The sequence below is a fragment of the Stegostoma tigrinum genome, chromosome 13 (assembly GCF_030684315.1).
Source record: "Stegostoma tigrinum isolate sSteTig4 chromosome 13, sSteTig4.hap1, whole genome shotgun sequence".
In the NCBI taxonomy this organism is placed as follows: Eukaryota; Metazoa; Chordata; class Chondrichthyes; order Orectolobiformes; family Stegostomatidae; genus Stegostoma; species Stegostoma tigrinum.
This window is the reverse complement of record NC_081366.1, coordinates 17,997,344-18,020,584: the sequence shown is the minus strand read 5'-3', so window position 1 is coordinate 18,020,584 and position 23,241 is coordinate 17,997,344. Positions and strand designations below refer to the sequence as shown.

Sequence of the window (23,241 nt, the reverse complement as noted above, 5' to 3'; positions counted from 1 at the left end):
TCTCACATTACCTCTGTACTTCTTGTTCCATGTTTGAACCAAGACTGTAATGAGGTCATGAGTTGGGTGGCCCTGGTGGAACCCAAACTGGGCGTCACTGACCAGGTGCTGATTTGTTGATGACACCTTCCATCACTTTTAACTGATCGTCAAGAATGGACGATGGTGTGGTAATTGGCTGGGTTGGATTTGTCCTCCTTTTTGTGCACAAGACATGCCTTGGCAATTGTCTGCATGTTACCCATCTCTAACTACCCTCAGAGTCAACCACACTGCTGTGGGTCTGGAGTCATATGTGGGCCAGACCAAGTAAGGATGACAGTTTCCTTCCCCAAAGGGCATTGGTGAACCATATGGTGTTTTCCCCAACAATCGACAATGGAATCATGGTTATTATGAGAAACTACATCTGAGATATTTATTGAATTCAAACTCTACCATCTGCCATGGTGAGATTCGAACCTGGGTCCCCAGAACATTACTTGGGTCTTTGGGTTAACAGTAATAGTACTATTAGGTTATTGCCTCCCCACAATGTGTTGGAGTCTTCCATCCTTTCGGATTGGGATATTTGTGAAGCCGCCTTCTCCAGGCAGTTGTTCAATTGTCCTCCGCCATTCGTAACTGGATATTGGCAGGAGTGCAGACGTTAGATCTGGTTGTGGGATCACTTTGCTCTGTCCGTTACACACTCTTTGGCATGCAAGTAGACCTGTCTGGTTATTTCACCAGATTGATAGCTCGTTTTTAGGTATGCCAGTTCTGCTTCTGGCATGCCCTACTGACACTATGACCTTTCACTGAAAGGTATCCATCTGCTGGCACTACCAAAATCTAATTCTTCAACTTTTAGGTTAAACTTCTTAAAACATTGTAACTATCAGAGATTGAGAAATTCCATAATTCTCAGACAATTCACAAGTATCAGGGAAAAGCTGCATGTGATGGAAATTTGATACACAAGCAGAATATTTCCAGCAGCTGTTTTAGAATCCAGAAAATACAGGGGTCGTGATCTTTTGGATGTGTATCCTCAAGCAGAAATGAAAGATGTGTATAATCCAACATTTTCTGTTTAAACTGCACACCGCATGTTTTGTTGCCATACGCACGGGTGCAAAATCGCATGCTGCACCAGTTACTGCATCATTGCAGCTGCCAGGGAGATTTCAATGTTATCTTACAAATATTGCCATCAACCTGAAGCTTTAAGTTCAATTTCTCCTCTCAAAGATGCTGGTAGACCTAGTGAGTATTTCCACCATTTTCTGTTTTTCTCTCTCCCAAGCATTGGTTCATTTATTATTTTATTGCCCAATAATAAGACATTTGAACTTTTACTAAATGGAATCGAGTTTTGCCCCAAGTACGCACACAATTCCTATCCTTCCGATGCAAGACTAACGAAGACATTGGGAGCATAATCTGGATTTGTTGTCTGTTATTCTGTTAGTAATGTCCTGGAACTGGTATGTGTAATGTTAGAAATTCTTTGATGTTAAAGTCCTCCATTTCCTTTAGTCACACTTCAGAAACTTTCTTTTATTCTGCACAATTAAGCCCTGTTTTATTAATATTGCCTTCAACCAAGATTCCATTAACAATGTACGAAAAAAGCATCATAAATTACTAAGAAGTACCACATTCTTGTACAACAGTCACAACTTTCTCAAGTTCATCACTTTGCAGTGTTTTCAGTGTGCTTGTGCCCCTGCCTGCTTTCACCCTCACAGTGAACTAAGCAACATGTAGAGGTTGTCTTACACACTGTACTTTTACATAACAAACATAAGAAAGATCACACATAGAATGTAGTGATAACAAATACAGATGACATTGATGTGCTGTGCTGACACATTCTCAATTATGCAAATGAATTTCAGGAGCATGCTTTCCTTCTCCATGAGTTTTTAATTGATTCCTGTTCAACAGTTGCATCTCAGCAATGTAAATGTTTTAAACATTTATTTATTCTGACATGGAGATGTGGGTGATTTTTCCTTCCGTTTTGTTTTGTGTTTTTAATGTTCTTGCCAACTGCTTCGCTGAGAGCTCGAGTGCTCTGATATTATTGGTGATGCTCTTTATGGTGGCTTTGTGGGTGACGAGAGATCACCAAAGTGACACTTTGCCCTCTAACCTTCCTTCTACTGCACAGGGAAGTTTCAAAACTGTTAACCGACACTTCCTTCACACAATGCAATTCTGATCATAAACTGATCAGAGTAAACGAAAGACATTCTTGCATTTGTGTGGCACTTTAACACTTCACTGGATGAAAACTCGGATTATTTTTTATGATATATTACTCTCCAACCACTGTCATGCAAACAAATGCTGTTCTGTTTTGCAAATAACAAGACAGATGTGTAGCAAATGTACATTTCCCCAGTGCCAAATGAGAAGAACTAGCTGCTCTCCTTCAAATTGTGCATTGGAAAGTTTAATGATAATTACGGACGTGCACAGTGAGCATTCCCTCAGTATCGCACTAGTGTTCACCTTAGATAATAAACTCATGTCGTAGTATGGGATTCAAGCCTACAACCTGTGGCTACACATTGTTATAACTGTATCATGCAAACAGGATAGTACTATACTTTTCAGTACCCTCAGTTGTCATTTTAATTATGCATCTCACTACTACTGCCCTGGGTGTCTGTAAATTCAATCAGATACCTCAGGATAAAACCTACGCACTTTAACTACTTTTCTCCAGAATGTTTGGGACCAAGCCACTTCTGGGATCAGGAGTTTCCTGGATAATGCAATACAAGTTTGTGAATTGGAAATGATGAGATGTAAATATTTATCTGAAACACAAATTAGTGAAAAAAGTGAAGTTGCAGGGAGGGAGTAATGTCAATGAACCAATAAGCCAGAGACCCAGGCTAATGATCTAGGGGCATGATTTCAAATTCCACCAGCTCAAATGGTCAAATTTCAATTCAGTAAAATGTGGAATTTAAAAAAAAAAGCAAGCCTAATGGGGAACATTTGACCATTGTCAGTTGTTTTCTTTAAAATAAAACCTCTGCTTCACTAATATCCTTTAGGAAAGTGAACTGTAATCCTTACCTGTCTGGCTTGCATGTGCCTTCAGATTCGCAGCAATGTAGTTGATTCTAAACTGCTCTCTGAAATGGCCTAGACAGCCAATCAGATCAAGGACAACTAGGAACGCACAACAAATTCTGGCCTTTCCTGTGACACCTACATCCCACACAAGAATGAAGAAGTTATAAAAGTGATTTTACTTATCAAAATACCAATTCTCTTTCTTTATCATGCTTGCTTAATTTGTTGCGGGTTCCAACATATCAAGTGGCAATTCTGGGAATTGTTTGGATGTCTTCACTCAAAACAAACCCTGCCAGGCAACTAGTATTTCTGACCAATAGTTTTGGATAGATTTAAAAGAATGCAGTCATCTGGAAGTTACAGGGTATTAACAATCATTGAATGAACCCTATAAAAATATCTGCTTGTGTAGCAAAAAATATTGATAAGTTAAAACATCACACAAATGTTATTTTAAATTGAAGGCAAATGGTGTGTAACTAGCACCAGCTTTTACTGCAACTTATCTTTAGTCACGTTATCAGTCACCATATCAGCTTAACCTCATTGCAAACTCTGGGCTCAAGTCTCTTGCTAAGAGTTTGATCTCTCTGCATTGTAACAGCAAAGTTTCATTCAAGCAGAGAACACGTTTACACTTCTATTGACAGTAACAGAGACTCATTTCATGGTATGTGTCAGAGCACCTGACTCAATTATAAATTGCAGAGGTTAGGGCAAAATCCCTTGGGCTTTCAAGTCCCAGAGTTAAAATCAAATTCAAGAATTTGATGCATACTTCATCTCAGTTATTGATATAACCAACATTGATATTTTCTTCTTTTAAATAAACGTACCCTCAAGTTCACAATGCTAGAACTGAAAATTATCAGAAAGTAACAAATTTGCATGACGCAAATGACCACTTTCTCATCAAATTTGACTTGTTTATGAAGTTATAGTCACAAATAATATCTAAAGCAGAAATCTGTCAATGTGACCTCATGCCTAGTATTTAACACCTGGTCTCTAGCGACACAAAATCTAAAAATTTGCTGTTAAGCCTGTACTAATTTGTCAGATTTCAGTTGGATCAGCAGTAGCAGCATTGCAATACGCTGTTAGGAAGTGAGTTTCTGAACTTTGCTCAGTGACAATAAAGGAATGGTAATATAGTTCCAAGTCAGGATGTTGTGTGACTTTGAAAGGTTCCTGCAGACTGTTAAGATTTCCCCCACATCTGGTTCCAATGTCCTTCCAGATGGTAGAGGCAATAAGTTTGGTAGGTCATCTCAAAGGAACATTGGTGAGTTAGTACAGGGCGTCTTTCAGATGACACATACTGCTCCCACTGTGTGTGGATGACGAGGTATAATATGCAATTTAAGAAGCTTGCTTTATTGTGGATGTTGTGGAGTTTCTTGTGTCCTGTTGAAGCCTTAGCCATCCAAGCAAATGAAGAACATTCCATCAGAATCCTGACTGGTTGCCTTGTAGTTTACAGGCAGATACTGGGGAGACACTAAGTGGATTCTTCACCACAAAATTCCTAGTCTCTGAACTGCTGTTCCAGGCACGGTTACATGGCTGGTCCAGCTCAGTTTTTTTTGTTAATGCTAATTCCAGAATGTTGATAAGAGTGTGATTTAGGAATGGTAATTAATTGAATATTAAGGGGAAGTCATTAGATTGTCTCACGAGCTGGCATATATGAGGCAGGAATGTTACTTGATACTTATAAGTCCAAGCCCAGCTGCTGACCAGAAAATGGATATGGACTGCTTCAGTATCCGGAAAAGTCATGAACAGTGCTAAACATTGTGTAATTATCAGTGAAAGTCTCACTTCTAAACTTATCATGGAGGGAAGGTCATTGAGAAAGTAGCTGAAGATAGAAGGAACCTGCTTGGATGATTGACCAACAGCCCCAGCCATCCTCATTCTAGATACGATTCCAAACAGCATGCAGTTTTCTCACTAATTCCTATTGACTGCAGATTTCCTAGGGCTCCCGCTACCTTCTGCCAAATGCTGCCCTGATATCATCAGTCACTCGCACCACACCTCTAGAGTTCAACTTTTTTGTCCATGTTGAGACCAAGGCTGTAATGAACTGGAGCTGGATGGCACTGACAAAATCCAAACTAAGTGTCAGTGACCAGTCATTCCCAAGTGTTAGCACCACTTAATGGCACTGTCAACAATCTCTTCCATCATTTTTCTGAAAATTAAGACTGATAAGGCAGTTATTAGCTTGGTTGAATTTGACCTGCTTTTTATGGACTGGCCTTCCACGGGCATGTATTCAGGTTGCTACATAGATATGTGTGCTGTAACTGTAGTGGAACAGCTTAGTTAGGAGTGCAGCAGATTTGATGCACATGTCTTCAGTGCTATTGCTGAAATGTTGTCACCTTTGCCCATAGCCAATGCCATTGAGTCATAGAGGACTGCAGCACAGAGAAAGGCTCTTTGGTCCATTGAGTCCGTGCCAGTCAAAAACAATGACTTACACTGTTTCATTTCCAATTTCCTGCCCTTGGGCCATACTGTATGTCTGTATATGTTTCTTAATAATGTGCGGAATGATACAAACTGATTGAAGAACCTGTAACTGCAATGCTGAGGAAGGCGAGAGGGATCATCCACTCATCATTACTGGCTGAAGGTGGACACAAATACTTCAGCCTTGTCTTTTGTACTGATGTGCTGGGATTCCCCTAGTGTTGAGAATAAGAATATCTAAGCTTCCTCCTTCTGTTCATTGCTTAATTGTTAGCACTGTTCACAAAAGTATATGTCAGGTCTGTAGAGATTAGATATGATACACTGGTCATGGAATCACTTCGCCCTTTCTACTGCGTACCTTCTTCCACTTTTTGGCTTACAAGTAGTCCTGTGTTGTAGCTTCACCAGGGTGACACCTTATCATTAGGTATGTTGAAGCTGCTCTTGACAAGTCTTTCTACATTCTTCTTTGAGCTAGGGTTGATCTCCCAACTTGATGGGAATGGTAAAGTGGGCTAATATGCCAGACCATGAGAATATGGTTTATGTTTGAGTAAAATTCTGATGGACAATTTTGAGTTATTAGATGTGTTTGAAGTGTCACAGCTAGCATTGTGGTATTGAGCCACACAACAAGGACAATATCCTTAATATGAAGAACAGCTTGGTCAGGGGCATGTGGCCCTTACTGTTAACTGTCCTCCAAGAGTTATGATTGATTTGTATATCAAAATCTTTTCTAACTCAGCCTTGAATTAATTGCCCAACCTCCACCATTCTCTAAGGAAAAGAATTCCAAAAATTGATAAGAATTGCAAAGACTGATAAGAATTCTGAAGACTGACAACTTTCTGAGAAGAAAATCCCTCAACATCTCTCATATTAAACGAGCAGAATGTGGGCCAATATCGAAGATGAATTATTGGATTTAAACACATTTCACGAGCCTGATTCAATCACCGAAGCAGGCATTATGCCTTTTGCATGCATAAATGTGGGGCTTTATGTCTACTTTAGGCTCTCATTGTATGGTGAATGGAAAAGGAGCAGGGATGTCTGTTTTAAGTGCACTTCAGTGGCTGTTATTCTTAAACAAAACTAAATGAAAATAATGTTGCAAAACCAAGATCTTTGCAATTTCATGAAACTCTCGGGACTTGTCTTCCAGTCGCTAAGTCGCTATAAAAGGTGCAAACTGTCTGCGATGTCATGACAGGCACCAAGAAATCACCCAAATAATATTAATATAATTGTGGACATGCTTTAGGTCTCCATGCTCCACACTATAGAGTATTTAGGACCCTTCAGCTTCAAAAATCCAACAATGGGAAGTGATTACAGACTACTTCTAAAGCATACATCTATGTTTTGTTTACAGAGGTTACACATTCCTCATGCTATCTCTGTCAAACATTCCTGATTTTATGTTCTGCAACTTTATTCAGGGTACAAATTTGAATTAACCCAACCTCTACTTCAAGTTGTTACAAAGTTCCTTTTGTGTCAAGCACTGTGCTTAATTTTTTATGGTGAAAGAAAAGATCACCATTACATTGATATTCTTAAAACCTTTAGTCAGGCCAAAAATGTATGGAAACAATCCGCTTCCTTTAAGTGAGCAAAAGGAAATGTTATAAGACAGTATTATTCATCAACTACAAAAGCATGTCTTCAATAACTGGTAATGCTGTGATCAGAATGCATACCTGTCATTTTACATATACTAACAGAACTTAATATGGGAACAAAGGTAAATGCAACTCATCAATGCTCCCTCTATGTGACACTCGCTTATTCTAAAACCCTAATCCGCACAGGAATATTCTCTCATAACAGTAAGAAAGCACAAAATGACAGAAGTTAAAACAGACAATCAAATTCATTCTCTCCACATTCTGGTGTATATTTTACTTTTATTACCAGCACATAAACAACCCATCCAACTTTCTTTTATAAAAAGTTGTAAAGCTCAGAAGTATAAGTTCAAATCACCCCCGCTACCTTAAATCTATTCCATTTACCTCACCCAAACCGTCTTCTAAAAGCAAGTTTCCGTAAAGTCTTCCTCTTCCACCAAAATAAATAAAACAATACTCCCTACCACTGACCTACCGTCGTCGACCAACTGGCCTCCTTATCATTGTCCTGATGAAGCAGAAGCAACATGTCCCACAGGACCTTCACAAATATTTAGCTTTACGTATTCTATCAGTCGCAATCCTTTTTAAAACTAGGTCTTAATGCAACTACTTTTTGAAGTATATTCTTTGAGACAGGAACTAAATGAAAATAATGTTGCAAAACCAAGATCTTTGCAATTTCATGAAACTCTCAGGACTTGTCTTCCAGTTTTGGCTGGTTCTCGATTTCACAAACCTTCCTTCTATTGTCAAATCATACTTGGGTTTACTTGACATATGTTTGTGTTGCAAAACTCTGTTGGATGTGTTATTTATGTGCTGGCGATAAAAGTAAAACATACACCCAGAGTGTGGAGAGAGTGAGCCTGATTGTTCTCTGTTACACATGGGTCAAGTTTAATTTCTCCAAAACATCTCTGCCATCTATGGGGTTAAAGCCAACAGGCTAGGAAGTATTTACAACATGATCTGGAAAATATCACAATTATACGGGGCTAGAAAGATAGATCTGTTTCAATTTCTTGGCTGACCTTTTCATATGTTCATAAACTCACCACCACCCAAATAGGTTTAACCTCAGCAACGTTTGAGCTGCTGTAGGGATGGCACAGTGGTTTAGTGGTTAGCACTGCTGCCTCACAGCCCCAGGCACTTGGGTTCAATTCCATCTTTAGGCAACTGCTGTATGGAATTTGCACAGCCTTCCTGTGTCTGGGTGCTCTGCTTTCCTCCCACAGTCCAAAGATGTGCAGGTGAGGTGGACTGGCCATGCTAAATTGCCCATAGTGCCCAGGGATAGGTTGGCCAGCCTTGGGAAATGCAGAGTTATAGGGTAGGGTAGGGGATGTGTCTGGGTGGGATGCTCTTCAGGTGGTTGGTCTGAAGTTGATGGGTTGAATGGCCTGCTTCTGCACACAGGGATTCTATACCATTCAAACAGGGCAGCTCTTTTGATCGCTGGACATAATTTCCAACCCACCCCACTACCAAACTTTGGGTACAGCATGAACTCTGCCAAAGTACCAAGGTGCAACAAATCATCACCCCTACAACATGTACTCCCAAGAAGAACAAGCAAAACAATGTTGAGGGAACACAATTATCTTCCATCCACAAACCACTCTGAGATTAAACATATCTTGTTTCTTCTTTGTAACTGGATCAATATCTAAGAATTGTCTGCTTAACACCATTACGGAGCACTATCATCATAAGGACTACAGAGGTTTGAGAAGTCAGCTCAACAGCATCTTCTAAGGTCCGCTGGGGGAATGTCAATAAATACCAGTGCTTTCCACAGTCATTTGTTTCCAATCCTTTGATGATTCTAAAAAAGAATTCTGACGTCTATTTAAAAGTCTCTGGTCAACGCAGTAGTGTCTGCCTGAAAGAGGGAGGAGGGATGCCATAGACTGTAGACTGCGTGCTTCCTGTAGATCAGTTTGTCAACTAGGATCAATTGCTGTCAGCAAAAGAACCTATTTTAATTTCAAAACTGGACCTGTGCACTTGTTCAATTTGAGATAAATTGCACTGGTTTGAAAGTGTTAAGTGGCCTCCCACATCGCCATAGCAAATTCGCTTCCAGGATTTTTCAGACATACCTAACATCAAACATGGTTATGACACAAACAGTGCAAAGTACAATGGATGACATAACTTCCACTTGTCTGAGTATCATTAGAAAGCAGTGAAAAATATAACCATCCATCCTGGCAGGGTTTGAAACACTATGAAAGAGGGCAAAGGAAATTAGAAAAAAAATCCCACACATCATATCGACTGAGTTAAAATGAAACATGATTAATCTTAGTATGTTTTCAGCCTAAATGTGTAATTGTCCCCATCAACGTACAATTTGAAATGATTATTTATTTTAACACCAAAAATGCCTAAAATCCATATTTCAAGAGCTAATTTTACTTTTAATGCCCTCCGATTATCATTTCTGGGTTTCTTCCGAAGCAATGGAGATAATAATCTATTTGCTGCTCATCTATTTTGACTGAAATGGTCAATCCAATTAGTTGGGTAAAGTTAATATATTTAGTGTAACTGTTTTTGATGGAACATTACCAAAAATAGTGCAACCGAAAAATGACCAAAATTAAACTCTAACGCCAAAGTATAAAAGGCTGCATTTCTTCTAAAACATTGTCATTGATGTCACTCCCACCTCTGTTCCCTGTAATCACAGCTGCATCACATCCTTTTTGGTAACAATCCAACAGAACACCGTGAGCTTAGTTTATCTAGATACGTTTTCATCACTCGCTTGTAGCTATCCAGTACTTTATGCAGATCTTCCAGATTGAACCATATAAGAGGATTATTTTACTATCTGGCTTTGACCTGCTCTATATAGATTGACCATCTGACTGGATTAGTGTGTCTTGTCTAATATATTTAGCTGAACTCAGCTGTGTCACTTAAGAATTGGCATATTCTGATTGAAGGGCACTATTTGAGAGGCAATGTGGGTGGGAGAGTTCCTTGTAAACTTTGCTATGACGTCCTGTGCATTATCAGACAATAATTCAGGTTGTTTCACTTCCAAACTACTCACAAAGGTAGAAATGCTTTGGACTACTACCAAACTTTTAAGTGCAGTATGGGTGAAAGTTCATATTGATAACATTACCACAGATGGGATATTACACACATTATTCAATAGACAAAGCTTAATGGGAAGTAATTGCCATTTCTCATCTTCAATCTAATTTTAGATTTCAGTCTCACTGTAAACTTTCGACAAAGCTTCCTGGAAAAAGGCCAGTCTTCCCACTCTCTGTGTGTGTTCCCTGGAACCAGCCATCCTGGTGTTTCCTGTGCACCAGTACAATGTCACCTTGCTCCAGGCCAAGCTCAGCATCACCTTGGGCTGGATATGAAAGTACTGCCCGGCATCTGTGTGGACAAGAAGCATCTGTATTATTCACTTAAATGTGCATATGTGCAGATAAGCAGTGTTTAGCACAGGGATATGGTGTCAATGGATATGGTCTTAAACTTAGCGTGCTGTGAATGGGGGATGAAAGGTGGGGGTGTTGTGAAGTGGGGAAGAAAGGTGGGGCGTGTGAAAGGGGGTGAAGAAGGGTCTTCCGTCCTCATTCTCGCCTTGCCGTCCTCACTCCCACACATCCTCAGACACTGCCTTGCTGTCTTCACACCCCTTCGCCACTGGCCTCACCCCGTCCTTGTTGTCCTCACTCACCACCATCATCTGAACTCTGTTCAATATTGCATTTCTTTTCTGCCTATGCACAGTTCCCTTGAGCATAAAGCCACTGGAGTTCTATGTAATGACAGAGTTTCTGGGATTATCTGGATGTATGTTTCTGGATTGTGTTAATCTGCCCTTGTAAATGATGCTGAGAATCAGCAAACACTCTCAGGTTTAAACCTGAACCCGTTTAGATGGACAGCATGTGTTTAATCAATGCATAGTGTTCATGCATGTGTTGTTAATCTATGTTCTCTTTGGGATAATGAGGACAAGACATGCATATGTATCACACATGATATACAGCATATAAATGAGCCATATGGCCTAACAATGGCCCATGCTGGCCTTTATATTCCATCCAGGCCTCTTCCCATATTTCCTCATCTAAATTTACCATTGCAGCCCGGATGCTTGTCTGCCATCCTCTTAAATGTATCTATCCTATGTCCTTCCACACTCTTTGTGGCAGTGAGTTCCATGGTGAAATTAATACTCGTGGTGATGATGTTTCTCCTGAATTCCCTATTCGAAATTTTTGGGGGCTATCCTATGTTGGCATAACAGCAGAAAATTTTGGAAATATATGACCAAGCAGAGTCAGTATCGCTTCACAAAGGGGAAATCATGCCTGAGTCACTTGTGAGAATTCTTTGAGGAGCTAACAAGCAGAATAGATAAAGGGGAAGCAGTGGATGTAATATATTTGGATTTTCAGAAGCCAATTGATAAAGTACCTCACATTAGGCTATTTAATATGGTAAGAGCCCATAGTGTTGGAAGTAGTATATTAGCATGGATTGCGGACTGGCTAACTAACAGAAGGGAAAGAGTTGGGACAAAGGAGCATTTTCAGTATGGCACCCTGTGATGAGTAGAGTGCCACAAGGATCAATACTGAGGTCACAATTACTTACAACACATATCAATGATCTGAATGAGAAAATGAATGTATAATTGCCAAGTCTGTGGATGACACAAAAACAGATGGGAAGGAAATGGTGTGAATGTCACAAAAAGTCTGCAGAGGGATATAGACTGGTTGGGTGAGTGGGAAAGACTTGGCAGATGGAATGCAATGTGGAGAAATGTGGGGTTGTGTACTTTGGCAGGGAAAATAGAAGTTCTGAATATTACTTAAATGGAGAAAGAGTGCAGAACAGAGGGATTTTGGAATATTTATGCAGGAATCACAAAAAGCTAGCATCCAAGATCAATAGGTATTAGGGAAAACAACTGAAACATGAGCCTTTATTTCCAAGGTAATAGATTCGAAAATTAGAGAAGTCTTGCTAAAACTATACAAGGCACAAATCAGGTTACAGCTGGAATACTGTGAACAGTTTTAGGCCCCTTATCTAAGTAAAGATATAGTAGCATTGAGGTAGTCCAGAGAAGCTTCACTAGGCTAAAACTAAGTATGGAGGGACTGTCTTATGATGAAAGGTTGAATAGGTAAGGCATGTATTATTGGGCATTATTACTGAAGTATACAATATGCTTAGGGTGCTTAACTGGTTAGATGCAGAAATGTTTCCTCTTGTGGGAAGAATCCAGGAACCAAGGGAATAATCTCAGAGTAAAGGATTGCTCATTCAAGTTCACAAAAAGGAATTTCTTCTGTAGGAGGGTTATGAATCCGTGGAATGTGTTACTGCATGAGGATTATGGAGGCTGGCTCTTTTCATAGAAATCAAAGTTGAGATGGACAGAATTTTACTCCGTAAGGGAACCAAGAGTAATAGGGAAAAGGCAGGAAAGTGTAGTTAAGCATTATCAGATCAACCATGCTCTCATTGAAGAACAGAGTATATTCAATTGTTGAATGGCCCACTTCTCCTCCTGTATCTTATTGATAGCCTTCAGTTATGCTTTTCCCCCACAAGAAGAAACATTACCTCTGCATCTACTGTTTTATAATTTTAAGAAACTCTATTACGTGACTCCTGAGTTTTCTTACCTGAACTTATTTTTCAGCCAAGAATGACCTTTCATTCTCAATGAGTAAGTTTACACCTGAGTCTGATTGTTAGAGTTTGGTGTTGAGTTATGACCTGAATATTTATTTTATCAGCAGATTGACACAAATGTTTGGATTCCTTCCATTCATCACATGAACTGATTGTAGTTGTAAGGAACAGCAAAACAAATACTGTTCAGTTATTGTGATCAGGCCCAAAATGTCAGCTTTTGTGCTCTTAAGATGCTGCTTGGCCAGCTGTGTTCATCCAGCCTCACACTCTGTTATCCTGTTCAGTTATTGTGTTTTAATGGACACATATGTAGAAAGCTAAGTAAGCATGGGATTAGTGCTTGATTCTCATCTTTTTACAATCTTTATAATGACTTAATTGAGGGTAGTAAGTGAAATTTATCCACACTTGGTAACTATATGAAGACAGGTGAAAATGTAAACTGTGAGAAGAAGACAGAGAGTGAATGGACAAGATGGTGGCAAGTGGAACATCGCATTGGCAGGTGTAAATTCTCTACATTGCTGGGAATAATAAAAATGTTGAATACTTCTAAAGTGTAAAAGAACAGGTATTCTGGATCAAATATAAATTACAGAAGGTAATTATGGATAAACAACAACCATGCCTGATGAAAGAATTTAAAAAATGTAGATACTGCAAGCAAAAAAAAGCCAAACAGCATATTAGTCTTTATTTCAGGGGTTTTGAGTACAGACGTAAGGAAGTCTTGCTGCAATTATACATGGCTTTGGTGAGATTACACCTGGATGTCTGCACAACATTATAGCTTTTTAAAATTCCAGATTTATTCAACAAATTGAATTTCAAGATCCCAGCTATATAGTTGGAGCTGAATTTATGATTTGGCATAATTTGTTCAGAATATTTAGTCCAGTGACAAACAATGCCATCGAAAACATTGGCAGCAATAAAGAAAAACGCAAAAGATACAAAAAGGGAAGAGGCTGGCGGAAAGTATACTTTATAAAAGAGTGTTGGGAGTATATTCAAGAGTGAAACAGCATCCTCGTGTCTTAGCATAAAAGTTAACTTTAATCACTTTGGCACATTTACTATATATTCCAAATACTTTCTGTGCATATAAAGACTTGGCTCACCCTTAGATGGGATTGGTATTTGTGTATGTCCATGAGTTGCTGTTAAGTATATGTAACATATCAATTGTGTAATTGTTCAAGCGGCACTTATTTTATGCATTGCAGAACAAACAATTACCAGTTGAGCTAGAGTGCTGCCATGAATCCTCATTTTTAGACTGAGTGAAGACTTATTTGTTTAATACAGGATGAAGTACTGGTGAGACATAAAGAACACTTGTAGTCTCCAACATTAATCCTTTCAGAACCATTACCTTATATTACAGGAGTTATGTGCTGTGATGGGGAATATTGGTTTTCTAATACAAGAATGAGATAAATAGTCCAAATGTTTTCTTTCATCTGTACTTTGTAAATTCTGTGATGCAATACAATAAGGAAGATAATACCATGATTCTATGTTTCATGATTCTATGGTGGGAACGTTCAGCTTCTGACAGTGTATATCCAACAATTGATGTGTACTGCCCATGATATTTTTATCTAATTGATTTTTAACAGTCTGGATAGCACTAGTTTCAGCACAGGATATCTCAATCCGGCATTGTCAATGAGTGAGGTGCCTGACTGGTAGAAACCATTCAGAAAGTAATCCCTTAGAGGTTCTTTCATAAGATATAAAGTGCTCATGGAAGGTTCTCTTTTGATTTGTTGTTCCTAGGACATGGTTGTTGTTGGTGAGGTCAACATTTATTGTCCCTTACTACAGTTTTTGAACGACCAGAAAGATTGTTAGGGAAGGGCATAACTGGTGAACCTAAGCTAAGATCAGCATTTATTTTGTCACTTACAGATACATATACAATCAAAGGAAAGGGATAGATGACAAAGAGTTTGCCTCTTGGCCCCTCAAACCTGTTCCAGCATTCAGTCAGATCAATATCTAATTGGAGTCAGCTCCATTTGCCCATCTTGATCCCATTTCTTTCGCTAGTCTTACCTAACAAAAAATTCATCTACCCTAGGAGTGAAAACTCCAATAATTCCTGTATATCCATAGCCCCTTTGGGACAGAATTGCATACTTCTACAACATTTGTGTGACCAACATGACTCATGTTGCACCTCTTCTTTAGTAACAGCCATTGCCAGAAGGATTGTTACCTATTGAAGCACATTGAACGGTTTGGCAAGGTCTTTAGACATCCTTCAGAAACTGGGCTGTGCAGTGGTGATGGAGGAGTGCAGCGATAACAAGAATCCCAGGAGCCTGTCTTTCTGTGGGACGTCTGGACCTCTTCTTCACTTCCTATTGGGCATGAACCAGCTCTGTTGTGGGAGATAACAGGGACAGGAGGGCTGCTGGTTTCCTGTAAAACTGATTGTGTAGCGCCCTGCTCTGGCTTTGCCGAAATTGGAGTTGGGCTGCACACTGAGGTGAGCTGGAATTTAGGCCTTGTAGAAGACGCAGCACAGTGAGGTAGAAAAGTTCCGAGACTGGTCTGAGCCTGAAAAAGACACATTAAAGTTGGTTTATTTTGAATTGTCCTCACTCTTCCTTAGCTTTCAAAGAAAAGTTGTCCTTGCCACAGTGGAGTGCAAGAGACTTGGAACAGATGTGAAATACCTTCATTCTGATGACCTTGTAAAACAAAGTCCAAGGCAAGCTGCATCTTCGGAATTTGTCAAACATTTTCTGATAAACACTTTACATCTTTACTATGCAGTTTTGCCCATTTTAACACCAACAGACTAAGTCATAAACAAATCAGCTTAATGGAGGCTTGTGTAACCTAAAGCTATTGGCTCCAAGGTATCAGTAGAGACAATGGGATGAGATGCCTAAGGGATATCTGCTGTTATCAAACTAAATTAAGAGAGTGTGAGAGATATATATTATATATATATATAAAGAGAGAGAGAGAGAGAGAGAGAGACAGTGCTTCACGGGATTGTCAGAATTTTCATACTTTGTGTACATTACTTTGGCATCCTTTTCCTTCTCCCTTGTCCATTTCTAGTGCAGATGTCCTATATCCCATGTTTCCTGCTCTTGGAGTTATAGACACTTTGAAATGTTATTCATAAATTTCCATCTCTCCTCGTACAGCCGTGAAGACTATGAATGCTCCAATCATCTTTTCCTTTTACTCCATTTAGACACCGTTTTTCTTCTTCAACCTTTCCCAACACACATCTATTTCATTACAGTGTCGTGCAAAACATGGCTCATATCCCAAATCGTTGTCTTTAAAAATATTACATTCAATTTACACTTTGTTCCCTTTCTCCTCCCTGACACATAGCTGAGCCAAATTCCTGTTTTTCACGTCTCTATATTTTGAGTAGATGTATAAAACCCACCTTGTTTACAGTACTTCTGTCCTCAAACTTGCAGTGCGCTGGTGTAGGATCGGACATTGGTACACATCCCTGCTCCACAATTGTACAATTGGAAGCTTCACCATCTTGCATTGCTGATGGTTTCCCGCCATGACGCATTATCGGGGCAGTGTTGGCAATGGGCCTGGTGGACAGGTTAGATCGGCTTGTCCCGACAAGTCCATTGGAATGGGCAGCATGGATAGTGACAGGGTGCAGAAACTGATGCGATGCAAAAGGTTGTGCTTGAATGACAACAGCTGGAACACATCGGCTACTTGTGCTTTGAGACTGGACGGGAGGAACTGCAAGTATTGGCCGATGTACATTTACTAAAAAAGCAAAGAAACATATTGATTGTGTTAACTATAAATTTTTTGCCCAAGCAAATTTATTATTCCAAACCAGTTTATTTGCACTAAAAGAAGAGAAGAAAAGGAAGAACTTGCATTTATATTAATCTTTCATGGCTCAAAACATCCTGTAAGGAAGAATTACAGGAGTGTAATCAATGTTGTAATGTCGGGAAATATAGCAACCAATTTTCACACAGCAATGCCCTATGATAACAACGAACAGACAATCGGTTTTAATGATGTAAATATTGGCCAAAAATACTAAGAGAACTCCTTGAACAAAAACAGAAGTTGCTGGAAAAGCTCAGCAGGTCTGGCAGCATCAGTGAAGAAAAAAATCAGTTAATGTTTCGGGTCCAGTGACTCTTCCTCCAGTTCTGAGGAATACAATTAAGACCTATTCTTATCTTTCGGGTGTATGGTACTAACTGAACATAACTAACCAGACATCCTTCTTCCAGTGAAGGGACCAAAAGTGCGCACAATATTCCAGGGTGTGGTCGAACCAAGGCCCTGTACATTTATAGCTAGATATTCTTGTTCTTGCACTTGAACCCTCTCACTATGAAGGTAATGTACCATTCGCTTTCTTCACTGCCTACTGCAGCTGCATGCTTCCTTTCGGTGACGGGTGTACAATGACACCCGGTCCGCATTGCACTTCCAGCTTTCCCAAGCTATCATCACTCAGCTAGTAATCTGCCTTCCTGTTTTTGCAATCAAACATTATATTTGTCCACATTATATTTCATCTGCCACATGTTTGCCCACGCACTGAACTTGACTATATCACACTGAAACCTCTCTGCAGCATCCTCACAGTTCATTCTCCCATCCCGCTTGAAGAAATTACATTTAGTGGCTTCATCTAAATCATTAATAATTACTGTGAAGAGCTGGGCTCCAACCCTGCAGTACTCTACAAGTCGCTGCCTGCCACTCGCGGTAAGGCCTATTGTTCCTTCTGTTTAGAACATCGAATAGTACAGCACTGGAACAGGCCATTCTGCCCACCATGTCTGTGCTGAGTTATTGCTATTCTAACCTAAACCCATCTACCTGCATATGGTCTGTATCCCTCTATTCTCTGCATGTTCATGTGTCTGTCTAAATATCTCTTATTACTTTGTTATCATATCTGTTTCTAAAACCTCCTCTGGCAGTACATTTCAGGCAACTACTGCCCTCTGCGTAAAAAATAAACTTCTCTTGCACATCTCCTTTAAACCTGACCCCCTCATGGCTCTTTGTTTCCAGCCTGCCAACCAATTCTCTATCCAAGTGAGTACCCGCCCTCCTATCCTGTGCACTTTAACTTTACACGCTAATCCCTCTTTGGTGGCAAAAATAGGGAGGCAGATTATTATCTAAATGGCTGTGAACTGGGAGAGGGGAATGTTTAATGAGATGTGGTGTCCTCATGCACAGTTGCTTAAAATGTGTGAAGCAGGCAGTAAAGAAAAAATGTGTTGGCCTCCATAGTGAGAGGATTTCAGTACAAGCATAAGGATGTGTTGCTGCAATTAGACAAGGCATTGGTGAGGCTACACCTGGAATATTGCATGCAGTTTTAGTCTCCTCATCTGAGGACAAACGTTCTTGCTAATAGAGGGAATGCAGCAAATGTTTACCAAATTGACTCCTGGGAGGGCAAGATGACGTTAGAGGAGAGGCTAAGTTGGACAGGATTGCATTCACAAGAGTTTAGAAGAATGAGGGGAGATCTCACAGAAACCTATAAAATTCTAATGAGACTAGACAGGTTAGATGCATGAAGAGTGCTCCTGATGGTGAGGGAGTCCAGAACTAGGGGTCATAGTTTAAGGATAAGGAGTCGCCCTTTTAGGATTGAGATGAAGAGAATTTCTTCACCCAGGGAGTGGTGAGAAAATGGGTAAGGCCAAAACATTATGTGATTTCAAGAAGGAGATAGATTTATCTCTTGTACCATAAGGAATCAAGGGATATAGGGGGTGGGGGTGAGGAGTGGAGGACAGAGTTAGGATATTGAGCTTGATGATCAGCCATGATCATATTGAATGATGAAGCAGGCTCGAGGGATCGTATGGTCTACTCCTGCTGATATCTTCCATATTTCTATGGCTTTATCGAAAGCGTTCTATAAGTCCAAGTAAACCACATCCATTGGTTCCCTGTTATTACCTCTGCATCTATCACCTAATTACATTCTTGAAAAATTTCATTAGATTTGTGAAGCATAATTTTGTTTTCATGAATCCATGCTGACTCACCCGTCCTGTCACTGTTTTCCAAGTGTTCTTTGATTCAATCTTTTATAATAAATTCCAGCATTTTCCCCACTGCTGATGTCAGGGTAACCAGCTTATTACATCCTTTTTTCTCTCTAGTTCTTTGTTTAAATAGTGGGGTTACATTAGCTATCCTTCAATCTATAGGAACTGTTCCGAGCTGATGGAATCTTGAAAGATGGTCACCAATGCAACCATTATTTCTTGGGCCACTTCCTTAACAATTTGGATGTAGATTGTGGAGCCCTGAGGATTTATTGGCCTTTAGTCCCAACAATTTCCCCAACACCACTTCCCTACTGATACTGGTTTCCTCCAGTTCCTCCCTCTTACTGGATGCTGGGTTCCCCAACCATTTTTGGAACATTTTTTTGACCTCCATCCTTTCTGTTCCCCGTTATAACTCCCCCTGTTCTCAACAAACTTTTTTCTATTCCCACACCTTCAAATTAGGGTATTGGTCAGGACATCAGGAGGAACATCTTTGAAACGGCGTCCTGGTTAATTTTACATTCAGTGGAGCAGGTAGGCAGACTTCAGTTTAACACTTCAACTGAAAGATATCATATCCGATAGTAAGGTGTTCCTCACTGCTATACTGGAACTATAGCCTCAGTTTCGAATGCAGAGTACCTTACATGCCTAGTTCAGACTAATCACCCCTTTGAATGGGATTGAAATATCATTGGGACATCTGTTAGTTACATTGCGCAGATCATATGTAAGAAAACGTGACAAACTGAAAGAATACTAGGATATGCAAGCGAATGACAGAGTTCACATTTTCAAGGCTTATATTCAGACTATTCTCTGGTCAGACCATTCTTTACATTCTTGTGCAGAGAGTGAAGTACAGAAACTGGTAATTTAGATTAGACTATATTCTCTACAGTGTGGAAACGGGCTCTGCAGCCCAACAAGTCCACAACACCCCTTGAAGCATCCCCCCCAGACCCATGTCCCCTATAACCCACAGACCCCTGAACACTACGGGCAATTTAGCATGGCCAATCCACCTGGTCTGTACATCTTTGGACTGTGGGAGGAAACCGGAGCACCCAGAGGAAACCCATGCAGACACGGGGAGAATGTACAAACTCCACACAAACAGTCACCCGAGGCTGGAATTGAACCTGGGTCCCTGGCGCTGTGAGGCTCCAGTGCTAACCACTGAGCCACCATGCCGCCCTAATTTAGGACAGAACAGTCAGAGACAGTAGTTCTGGGTGAGAAAAAAAGACTTCTATTCATAAAGCAGCGACACCTTTCATGATCTTAGGACAGTCCCGAGCACTCTACACTCAATAAGGTCTGTTTGAAGTGAAAGAGCAAAGGAAATGTAGGAGCTAGTTTGCATGCAGCCAAGTATGGCAAACAGCCATATGACAATCACCAAAGGGCCGGCAGCACCAGAGGAGCAGGGAAGCTTATGATTCAGGATGGGACCCTTCTTCAGAAATCTGAGGAAGGGTGCGGACCCAAAACATCAGCCTTCCTGCTCCTGTGATGCTGCTTGGCCTGCTGTGTTCATCTAGCTCTACACCTTGTTATCTCAGATTCTCCAGCATCGGAGATTCCTACTATCTCTGACAATCACCAGGCAGTTTTACTAATATTGGGTTGACAGACTAATCTAAGATACTGGGTATTAATTAGTAGCCACTTGTGGTGATATGAAAACTGCAACTTGGCTTGTGTGACTGTACAAACAGCTCGAGCGTTCCCCAGAGATGCAGAATAGTATCAAGCCAGCAATTATCATTGCTTGGGCCCATTTCAAAACCTGCACTTTGTAAAGGCAAGCCAATCTAAACAACTGCTGAAACTTTTACTACTTAATAAAAACATCCCAGCATTCCTCACTTTTTGCATACTTTTTATTCGCTGTGTTTCTTCTCCTATTGTCACCGAGGGAGACAACCAAGAAGAAAGTATAGGGAGAAAAATATGTGACCACAAAAATGTCTGGTTGTGGTTTGCATAGACTGCAGCCCTGGATCAAATTTCAGCCACAGCAGATGGAGGCTGCAGTTACATTCGGCAGATTCCTTCAGAATTAGACTCTCATATACAATAAATTAACAAACTTACCCCTGTAACTAGACCCAGAGATACGTCTTGCTATTGTCGCCCCTGACGGAACAGGTGGTGATGTCACAGCCACATGCCTGCCGCTGGGGCTTGCCTGCAAGTTCATACTGGCCTCACCTTTAGTTCCTCTTTCTTGAGCATTTGCCGATACTGACAAACCATCAGAAGCTCTCTGATCGGGGAGTCCACAAGTGTTCCTGCAACACAATCATTTTTTTTAAGTCGGTCCCACCGAAAGCTCATTGATTTTACACTGAACCATTGCAACCACCCCCTCTCCCCCCCCCCCCCCCAATATTGGGTGAGAAGGACTTGGTACTTAAAATGAGAGAGACATCTATAACAAGCCACCTTCAGGGCCAATGTCTACCTGCTGGTGGCAGGCAATGTGCAGAAGCAGATACAAACAACATATTTACATTGGCATCCCATCATCCAGTTGGGAGCCTGATTTTAAAAAATGACTGATTCCAAAAGTTGGGAAACTGACACTGAAAAGGAGATGCAAAGTATGAGTCCCATAAACAAATTTCCTTTCCATTCACACCACTCAGCCACGGAAGGAGCAGGAGCATCAGCCCAGTCTCTCTCTCTGTCTCCCTGTCTCGCAGTCCATCTTTCTGAGGCAAATCCTCATGGTTGTCCAGCTAGGATCTTCTGCTGCCAGTTTTCCCTCCCAGCTGTTGGATAGGCCTGTCTATTTGGTTGGTTGCAAGACCAGAAACAGATTGTAAAAGTGATACTGAGTGGGTCCTGCCACTGAATTTGGCAGGTCCTCTCTACTGCAGGCCTTGCTCGCCCCATTGGGGTTTTTGCTTGCTCTTCCCAACCTTCCCATTAATATCATAACCGTAAACATAACAGGCCACAATAAAGCCTGTACAGATTAAGACAATCTACTGTGATCTTTCATAAAGTTGGTATTATAAATTTTCATCTAAATTATCTGCTCATCCTTCATCTTGTGAGTACTATGATACTGCAGTGGTAAGCTGGAAATTGAGATCCAATACTTCTGGAGTCATCACAGAAATTAAGGTTTTATTTTAAAAGTATACCAAATTGCACAATTTACCAGTCTTTTAGGTTGACAGAAAACATGGACCCAGTTTCTGTACTTAACAAGAATGACTATTTATTACAAGCAAATAGACTCTGGCCGTATGTAAACAATATGAACAGTCTGCTTATAATTCTACTGGTTCAAATTATAACACCCCTCCCCCACTAAACGTCCCCTCTATATACACATGCAGACACAGAGAGAAAAAAAGGGTTTAATACGGCGAGTAAAAGATTGGGAAGGCAGTTCAGTGGTCCCTGCCCGTAGCATTTGCTGAGATGATCTTTGTGCTTATTAGAACACTGCTTCTTGATTTTACTTCTTCAGATACTTTCAGTTATTTGTAGGGGGTACAGGGTGACTTGCTCACATTTTAATTGGTATTTGATTTATCAACTAAAAGTCACAGCTTACAGCAACTGTTGACAGGAAATAAACTAGCTATCTTCAGGCGTTGGGTACTTTCTACTGCAGAGCAGAAACAGTTTAATCTCCAAAGGCCTGATAGTTTTTGCCAAAACTTTCACATCCCAAAGCTACTGAGCTGCCTGAGACCCTATAATAGAGTTGCTGACAGGCAGAAGGCCTTTGTTACCAGTAACTGGTCACTAGTCCATAGACCGATCAGCTAATTCTCAGCAGCCAAAACTCCATTTGTACACATGTCTTGATTCAACCTGGCCTGCCATCTGGGCTTTCACTACTGCTTCAACCAGCAGCTGTGTACACAGGACTTTCAGTGCAGAATTTAAAAATACAAAAAACTTCAAAGTTACAGGTCTTTACATGATGCATATGGTCTACAGTTAACATCAGAATGAGGGAGAGAGCACCTAATTTCCATAACTGAGAGTTATTAAGAACTGTAGGGGAAGTTGAATTGAGTCTTTTTCATTATATATAAATGCATAAACAGTGGCATTTATGAACGGTTTAAAGAATAGAATACAAGGGGAATTTCCTTGAAGCTGTTCCTGTTTTACTGCAATAACATCAGTTGGGATTTAGCAGAAGTACCCACTCTGGTAGAAAATGGAAATTCCACTGTCCTTCCATGCCTTTACCCCAGCATGGATAGTATACTGAAAGAACTGTCAGACAAAGAAAGTAAATA

At 40.4% G+C, this 23,241-nt stretch overlaps 1 protein-coding gene across 2 annotated transcripts in view; it reads right to left on the bottom strand.

The window, feature by feature from the left end:
* Positions 1-1,435: 1,435 nt before the first annotated feature.
* LOC125458517 (E3 ubiquitin-protein ligase SH3RF2-like) overlaps positions 1,436-23,241 on the bottom strand; it is a 70,509-nt gene continuing 48,703 nt past the window's right edge. Inside the window, exons 8-12 of one of the 2 annotated variants that reach the window (XM_048543852.2) lie at positions 21,065-21,261; positions 16,330-16,679; positions 15,130-15,473; positions 9,886-10,616; positions 1,436-3,213 (exon numbers count right to left, since the gene is read on the bottom strand). In XM_048543852.2, the coding sequence (XP_048399809.1) occupies positions 10,445-10,616; positions 15,130-15,473; positions 16,330-16,679; positions 21,065-21,261 (1,063 nt within the window). In that variant the 3' untranslated portion in view covers positions 1,436-3,213; positions 9,886-10,444. Of the gene's footprint in view, positions 3,214-7,680; positions 10,617-15,129; positions 15,474-16,329; positions 16,680-21,064; positions 21,262-23,241 lie in introns of both variants that reach the window. The other variant, XM_048543855.2, reaches the window with a different exon arrangement.